General features: G+C 39.2%; 1 protein-coding gene across 2 annotated transcripts in view; it reads left to right on the top strand.

The window, feature by feature from the left end:
- The first annotated feature begins 338 nt into the window (after nucleotides 1–338).
- LOC100375657 (uncharacterized) overlaps nucleotides 339–9,486 on the top strand; it is a 74,948-nt gene continuing 65,800 nt past the window's right edge. For both annotated transcript variants that reach the window (XM_085491246.1, XM_002731292.4), the window contains exon 1: nucleotides 339–5,223. In XM_085491246.1, the coding sequence (XP_085347372.1) occupies nucleotides 873–5,223 (4,351 nt within the window). In that variant the 5' untranslated portion in view covers nucleotides 339–872. The remainder of the gene's footprint in view (nucleotides 5,224–9,486) is intronic.

The following is a 9,486-nucleotide window of genomic DNA, read 5'->3' as shown; positions in this document are numbered from 1 at the left end:
TTCTAAATCCTATCTCGGTATTTAGCTGACTTGGTTTTTAGCGCAAAGAACATATTTTGTACAAATATATGTAATGGGGGATGGTTCCGTCGAATTAGTATTAGCACTTTCCAAATCACTAGTTGTAAAAATCTGTTTCTCGTGCGTAGATAAAGTTTTAATTCAACTTTTTTGACGTCATTGATTACAGGGCACACCCTTTTTCGGACGAGGCATAGTTTTGTCACGTTTGGCGCACGGATTCGCAAACAAAAGAATTTGTGTGGAAAATTATTTTGGTGACCCCTTTACACCTCTGCTCTATTGGTATGTGCCAGGCATGCGCAGAATACAGTCACCATTATGGCCGACGAGGGTGAAATTGACAATAGTCTTGGAATGTAAATGCTACGGTATCTCGAATCGACCCAGCGAACTGCTTTGAATCGCCACCAAACTAGACTTTGAAGTGTTCTTAGCTCGACCAAATATGCTGAAAGTGGTAAGACTCGAATGGAAATCAGCCCGTTCTACGCAAAATCATGGCACAATTTGGGGTCTTCGAAGAAAGACAGTTCGCGGTGTGTGCTGCTAGTAGTGGCGATTAGTGGACAGAGTAGGGTGTGAAGCAGGAGTTCAGAAACCATATAAATGCTGTTTGCAGTAGCTCCGTTTTGCTGAATGCTTCCGAACTTTGAAAGGAGGCGACAACTGTGTCTCGAATTTGACTGCAGTTTCACGTCGCCTCGATTGGGGGATACATTCAACCACGATCTACTCGTGTTCTGTGTTATTGACAGGCGTGATTTCTGCCGTGAGTCTGTGTCTGTATTCTATATCGGCGTGACGATCTACTAATCGATACTGTGGGCGGTCCTAACTGATAAGAGACAATGTTTACATCCACTAACCCAGCGGCCGGAAGGGGTCATCATTCACAAGTAGGAGCGAGTAGCGTAGAACACCCCGTTCATCACACCGCTGCTCAAAATTACGAATTTTCGAATGCCCGGTCACAAGCCAGATTTTCACACGATAACAACCACCCCAATGCTGGCACAGTGTCGCATTCCGACGCTTTAGTGGAAAATATGAAAGGGTTTGAATGCAGTGATTTGGACAATGCTTTACTCAGCGGACAAGCTCCACCGAACGGGGATTTTAGTTTTCCGTTTTCCAACGGTCAGGGACAACACGCAGCGGCGATGCAGCAGTCACGTATGGCAATGGACGCATCACATAATTTTAACCCAATGAACCACGGTCGAGCGAGTATGGACAGTTTCCCGTTCGACGAGCATCAAGGCGGCGTACAACAACAAAATAGACCACGATCTAGCCAACCTTCCCTCTCCGATTCTGCAATCGCTGATGATTTTCACCAGTCAACGGAATCCGTTTTTAGTCCTGCTTTACAGCCAAGTATTCATCAAGGGGAATGCGACGTCGATTCGTACGGGAGATCGACAACCCGACGCGTTTCGGAACCGTGCCCAACGCCTCTGCCAAGCCACGCGGCGCCGTATCAACGTACAAATTCATTCCCGGCTGAAAACACGACAATGACGACCCAATACGGCGGGTTCCCCGGGAATCGAGGGATAGCACAGAACGGAGCCAACATTGGAAACACCGTACAAACTTTTTACCCGAATCAGGGCGGACATTCCAATACACAAAATGTAGATACTAGTTTACCCGGGATTTATGAAAGGAACGCAGATACGCAGACCACTTCAATGAGCCCACATATGCATGGACAAAATGTAAGCTACAATAGGGCTGCATCAAACATACCCGGCATGAATACTTCCATAAGCAAGCCAATGGACTTTCTTCCACAGGGTAACCTTGTACACAATATACCCTCGTCTTATCAGGGCCAAGGTATGGCATCAAATATGGCTTCCACAAATACAGTGAATAGCAATCGTCTTCACCATTTGCCACAGCAAGTGTACCAACAGTATGTTAACCAACTACCACCACAGGCATCACCGAGACAATTCCCACCACACATGCAGCCAAATCGGGTGAGTCATCCTCATTTTGTTAATGCCAGCCCACCTTACAGTACGGCCGGTTATAGTGGACAGAGAAATTTCCAGTCAGCAGAGTGTGCCAAACCAGTGTTTCAAGGGACAATACAGGGTAGTTTCCACAGAAATTCAAATGTTCCTTCCATGCAGAACATGCCAAACTTGCCAAGGTATCCCGGGGGTCAGTCTGGGGGCCATCCGCGGTATCCGGCACCACAGCAGGGATATAGAACCAATTCAGGGGCACAATTTGGGGTTATTAGGAGTGGGATGGAGTTTCAAAATCCAAATGGTGGGGGCACCCAGCGACTGAGACATTTTGGACCGATGTTGGAGAATGGTGCAGTACATCCCAGGTATCAAACAGAACAAATGCATGGGTATCCAAGGCAGGCAGCAGTTGTTTCTCCAACTGGTAACTTTCCCGGAATGCAGCAAATGAGTGAACCAGTTGGAATGATGGAAGGCAGACCAACTTCAAGAGCCCCCCAGGTACCAATGGGTCCTGGCATTCAGCACAGACCCAATTATCCTTATAATCAATTGAATGGAAATTATCAAAGTAATAATGGGCCGAACACACTTCAATGTGGCCCTGGTGAACATTTTCAAAATGCTGCCCAATTTGCAAACATGGAAGCAATTCCCAGACCAACTCGACCTCCATTGACAACAGCAGCATCATTTGCACAAGTGCTACAAGCGATGGCAAAAAGAGACCACACACTTGAAGAACCTAATCAAACTTGGGCTGAACTTGGGTCCATTCAGAGTATTCACACTCCCCCTGTACAAAACAGTCAACCCATTGATGCCCAGGAGCCCGAGCTGAGTCCCGGTGTTCCATACTCTGATGATCCTCGAGGTGAAAAAAGGGGTAGTATGCTATTCAGTGCAGAACTTGAAAAACTAGCAAAACTGTCTCGAAATCCTGCTTTTGCAAATTTTCCTGAAATAACTGACGATCTTCAAACCCCAGATATGATATCTCAGCAACAACATCAACAACAACAACAGCAGCAGCAGCAACAACAACAACAGCAACTAACTTCACAACCACAAAATGAAGAAATGAGAATTGATACTGAACAAACTTTTGTTGATGAACAAAGTGGGCTGATAACAACAAGCCAACATATTGCAAATTCAAACACACTGGACATGGTAGAGAGTGGGCTGCCAAGTTTTGAAGAGTTAGTTTCAGATAGAAACAACACTCATTTGCCTGTTAGTAAGGTTGAAACTACCCACCTAAAAATGCTAGAAAGTCCAACAACAACAGCTGTTACCACAACCACTTCAGTATCCACCAGTATGCCAGTACCTGTTACCAGTGTCCAACAATTTCAACCCAAAACTGAGAATTCTCCCTCTGTGGGCACTCTCAGTCCAGAGGATTTCAAGGAAATCACGGACCAGATTGAAGCAAGTACACCAAAAACGATAGAAAAGACAGAAAGCCCCAATCATGTCAGTGACACAATGGAACTGATGAAATCTGACATCCATCCCGTGGAGTCACAGAACGCTGTTAAACAGTTGCAGCGAATGACGCAGTCATTAAAAGAAAAACAGGAAGAAATACCGACAAACCGGCATGTGGAGTATTTGTCGGTTAATTCAGAGCCCCAGTCATTGTCAAACGAAAACTGCATTGCGGCTCTTTCTGCAGCATGTAGAAACATGATAGCAGATTTGGATAGTCCAGTTCAAAGGTCGGTGAATCATCAGCTATATAGTGTTGTATCGGATAATGGAATACAAAGTCCTAGTTATGAGCAGGTACCAAGTCAGTATCCAACAATCCAACAGGGTATGGTTCCTTCCCCATTTATGCCACAGAACCAAACATTCCAAAGTCATGTACCACAGCTAGATAATTTGAGCAGTATCGGATGCTCACCCATCACTGATGGGGGGCAGCAGACTCCAAATTCTGTTTCTTCCGGGACTTTCCATCTCCAGTATCAGAATTTTTTGCATGACCCTCCCATGGAACTGGCCGAGCCGAAACCACGTAGGAAAAGAGCGCGTAAAAGAGACGCATCGCTTGATGGGGAGGAACAACCAAAACGACAAAGGAGGAAAAGGAAAAAAGCTGATGACACAGTCAGCATGGAAGGTGAAAACAATAGTATTGAAAGTGGCTCGATCATTGGTAGTATTGACGAACAAACAAACAAGCTACTAGAAGAAGCGTCTTTGATCAGCGAAAGTGATCTTTGTGGCTCCCATGAATCAAATTTAGGGCACCATGAAGGTGCAACATTTTTTAAAACTGAAACCACAGAAACTATGCTCCCAACGCCTCCTGACATGCAGAGTTCAAGTCCATTGGATGCGGTCACCATGGCAACAATTTCGTCGGATTCTCCACATATGTTAACATCTCCTACATCATTGAATTCTCCTGCAAGTCAACTCCCTACGTCTAATGAAGTTCCCAGTGGGCCACAACATCCCCTGACCCCATCAAACTCGGAACATTGCAGCAATAACAATAATAACACTGTTCCAAAAAATCAACAGAACTCAGAAGTAAATAGTTTGTGCATGTCCACGGAGATAGCGAATCACATATCAAGTTGCCCTAGTAGTGTTAATAGTATTAGTAATGATAGAGAGGATCTCTCTTGTCCAGTCTTTGATGGAATGCTATCCAGGCCCGATAGTAGTTGCAGTGTAGAAGGCAGTCATTCAAATATGAATTGTGAATTGGAGGACGGGGAAAGCATCACCCCTAACAGTGCATCCATTCAGAATAATGGCCTGTGCCACCCAAACACTACCGTTTTCATGTGCACTGCTGGAACAGCCAGTGTTACGTCGACGTATTCAACCTCATCAACTGCTGGTCTATCTGCGGGCGTTGTTTGTCAGCAGGCACCTATTAATAGTGGGCAACCCCCCTTGAACAATAACCAACCAGAGGAGGCCCACCCACTGGAAATCCTGCAGGCACAGATTCAGCTGCAGAGGCAACAGTTCAACATTAGTGACACTCGACCTCTGCCTTTCAAAAACCAACCCAAAGCACCCACGAGCCATAAAACGAAAGGCACCAAAACGGCCAAAGCTGCAAACCAAGTCGATGTGGAAACCTTACTAGCTGAGGAGGACTCAACGTGGTATATGCCCACTGATGCACCTAAGGAACCTACGAATATGTTGCCATGGGAACATAACAAGAAGACGTCTGATAAAGGTAGGACAGTTTAATATTTCGCAAGACATACAGACACCTGATAGCTGTTAGAATGAGCACGTTTTGCGTCCTTGGTAGATGCATCTAATTTGATGAACATTACTTTTGAATACACTTTCATATATTTTATACCAGCGAAGTGATTAGAAAAAAAAATTGTATAAGAGCATTAAGTCCTTTTTCTACTATCTGAAAAAACACTAACATTATAAAATTAAGTGCATTAATTCCGAAAGCTTTGAAACAATGATCACCGTTATCTACTTTATACCACCTCGAAGAAATTAAAGTGCTCTCTCTTGGTGTCAAAGGTCAAAGAGACTTTCTTTACATAATGACAACATCTAATTTGGAATTGAGTGGATATTATTTTGTGGGATTAAAAAGAAAAGAGTAATCCTGAGTTTTTTTTAAGCTTAATTTTTCAGTTGTACATAATTATTTTAAGTGTTTTCTGAATGCCCGTTTCAGTCGCTTGTGTTTTTCATCTCTTGTGTAAGGTGTTGACGATGTCTGCCACGTAATTTCTTCCACCTGTTTTATAAAGTTGTGAATCAGAAAATTTTTTTTTTTTTTTTTCTTCAATAAGTTAGTCACTTATTATTTGTGTATTGTTTGAATGCCACAAAAGTTTGGGGTGGGGGTGGGAGTGGGGGTTGTGGTGGTGGGTTTTAAGAAATGTGACACACAGTAAGCTGGTTTAAAGTATTCATGAGCCAAAGACACCTTCAAGCAGTTTCTCAAGCTTGACTGCTTCAACCAAAGTGTGCTCTGATTGTATGACTTGCCCATCAATTGTGTGTCTTCATCATCTGCTCACCGTCTAGTAATGCAAAACTGCGAGGCAATGCATTTCGCTACTTATTAATTCCTGGGGCTCTCGCCATAAGTCAGCTTGTGCGCTCTGAATATAAATACAACGACGACAGCACTGTTGTGCACTAATTCCCCCTCCCACTTCGTTGGAATAAAAGCACTCGTAACGAAACTCAGCTACGAGAATTATGCAATTTTTTTTTTTTATAAATTTCAGCAGCGGTTGCCCAACTGCTGGATTACCATAGCATGAAAAGGACTGTCTCCTACGAGACAAATTACGGCAGTGTAACAAAACCATGATATTTAAATACCCTAACCTCCTGACATCTGACTTGAATGGTGTCGATTTCACTGGCATATCTAGTGAGTAGCTGCGTTGCATTGAACCAGGATTGTTCTAGTTGTCAAGTCTATCCTCGCCCTTAGTGATACATACTGTTTATTACATTTTTTTTAGGATTAAAAAAAAAAAAAAAAATCAGTATAAATCCTAATTTTCTTCATTTAAAAACTCTACTTCACTGATTTTATCATTGCCGTGAATTTTATTAAAAAACAGTTGTGTGTAAAAATTATGTCTGATAAATTTTTTGTTTAACTTTAAGTTTGATTTTTATTCAAACATTTTTTTGGATGAAAAATTCATATTTGAGCCAATTTTATTGAAATTATATTTTTCAACTAATTTTAATTTGATGGAAATGTCAACATTTCCTGGAAATACAGAGTTTCTAATTCAATCATTGATTCAAGCCCCTGGTAGTAAACTTTTAAAATTCTGTCCTTCACAGTTTCCCTGTTAAAAGTGCTTTCCCCATGCAGGTTAAATAAACAACCATTCCTAAAATTTGTATAAGTTTAGAATGTGTTTGTTTTTGTTTATATTCAATGTATTTTTCAAGGAGAAAAGTGCAAGGTCTGATTTTGTGAAGGTTTCGCTAAAATGGTTACTGCGTCCATGGCAACGCTTTAAAATAAATGGCATTTCATGGGAAAATTAGTAAGAAATTCTCAAATTGAGTTGAATTAATAACCCATTTTTCCATGTAATTGCAATCTGCTACCAAGGAAAGAATTAAACTGACTAGATGATAAAAATTCTCTCACAAATGACAAGCTACCAATATTTCTATTTTTCGTTTTCTCGTGAAATTTTACTTTTTTTTTGTTTTCCCCAATGTATTGAATTTGCAAAATTTGAAGAAAACAATTAAGTTGGGTGTGGAAGGTTGTGGATAATTCCTGCGCTACATCTTTCACAATACTGAACACTGATTGGTGTTTTCCGGACTCGCAACACCCGAACAATAGATCCATTTCAGTTACTTGCAAGGTGTTCCAGTTATGCAAATTCTGTTGTTTGTTGGTGTCAGCAATTCTGTTATATCAGGTGCCCATTAGTTCTGTTGTCACATTGTGTCATTCTACTAGTGCTTTTAGTGACTCTCTCTTCCTTTACAGGTCTCGCTGTGTCAAATGATTTCAATTTTGGGTTTCATATCTCACAAACATCTACTGTGTACATTGTCTTGGCAACTAAGGCTGGTGATACAGTTAACATAAACTAATTACAAATAAAAATGTTGCAAAAAAAAAAAACATTTTTAATTTTAAAACAAATTTGGCTTCTGTATTTAAAAAATAGAAAATTAATGAAAAATTACAAATAATTAGAATGTGTGAAGTATTTTAACGCATTTGTAAAGACAGGACTCAAAGTAAAATACTAATTATTGCTCAATAATATATACATTCATTATTTCTATTTCTTATTTAAATATAATGTATGACTTAACCAATATTTTACTTTATTTTCATGCGACGAAAGATGGGAATACCAGCTGTTATTATTAATAATGATTGTTCTACCATAAATCGTCACAATTGCACAATCAGTACACAAATAAAATTATCTCAGTTTTATGCACAAAATTTTAAAACATAGAATTACAATCAATAATGTTTGTTTAATTCAATGAATAAGCTTTTGATGGTTCTCTCGTTGAAGTGGTTTGGTTATGTGTAACCAGGTGAAACATGGAAAACGTGGCAACCTCTCTGACATTGCAAGCTCTTGCGTTTTTTAATATATTTAGAGTTAAAAAAAAAGGAAAAACCAAAATCTACTTGACGAAGAAAAAAAAATCCTTTGGTTAGCAATTATCTTGTTCCACTGAGAAGAAAAACTTCCACCAATCATCGTTACTACATTGCCCATCATTAGGTTTTAAGATACGAGTACAAATTGTTTTTTTTTTTTGAAAATTCTTTCCCAAATACAATAATGAGAGCGATTGAAATTATATTCCTTTCTTTCTTTTTTTTTTACTTTTTTAGGATGCTTTAAACGTTTACGATGTTAAGGAAATATAAAAGGTGGTTAAGTGGTGTAATTTTGTTGCAATTGAAAAAGAAAGCGTCTGTTGTAAACTATATGTATGCAAATCAGTAAAGAATTTAATTGAATATCCTCCTAATAGAGAAAATGTTCTCCCAAAAAAACAAGAGTTGCCAGTCCTAGTCATATTTTTGATGAATCACTTTCAATCCCTTGACTGAAAATATTTATATTCGTCTACGAATTTGTAGTTTTCAAGATTGAAGTGGTGTTTAAAAAAATTTGATTTTCTTTTTCCTGTTTTGATCAAATTTTGCGATAAATTACCTCCGGCAAACACGTGTGATCATTAGAAAGTGTGCGAAAGGTTGCCTTGAAAAAATTGATAATAAAAACATGCTATGGTGCGTAATTTCCACCAATTTACTCCTCAACGTCTTCGCTTCACAGTTCAGTAAATCCATTCGAAAAAAATGAATATACAAAAAAAAAAGGAATCAAAAATTTATGCTGCTTTTATTAATAAATCAAAAACTAATTTTCATTTTTTTTTTCATCTTATTTCAGCACATTCAATTTGACGGTGTTTTGTAAATAACAAACTTTTCATTCTAAACTAAATTTTTTTTGGCCTCACTGATAAATGCTTTTATAATTTATTTTTTGGAAATAAAATATTCATTGCTTTTGTTGCACGTCATATAACTGTAAAAAAATGAATTTTCGAATACTTGACCTTGAATGTATTTTCCCAGATTTGCTTATTTTCCCACTGAACGGTTTTCGGTGTTTTGTTTTGCTGTAGTCAAAATTTGCCACCATGGAAACGATCAAAATTCTTTGCCCACAGAATTGCTACAAGAATTGTATTAATACTTTTATAACCAGTCCAATAATCTTGCCTGATTTCTGATGATTTTTAACAACCCAACTCGTGGAATGTGTTTTTAAAACCCCTTTTTTTATAGCTTGTTATAAACACTTAAAATTACTTTTTATGTCTGAACATGAATAGTCCAAAGTCTTAAAAAGAACCTGGTATTTTCAAGGGGGGTGGCTATACATTGTATTTTTACTGGAATTTTATTTTTTTCTGCTTGGAAAAG

The sequence above is a fragment of the Saccoglossus kowalevskii genome, chromosome 16, assembly GCF_978046115.1.
Source record: "Saccoglossus kowalevskii chromosome 16, keSacKowa6.1, whole genome shotgun sequence".
NCBI classification, from domain to species: domain Eukaryota; kingdom Metazoa; phylum Hemichordata; class Enteropneusta; family Harrimaniidae; genus Saccoglossus; species Saccoglossus kowalevskii.
This window is presented reverse-complemented; position numbering and strand designations above follow the sequence as displayed.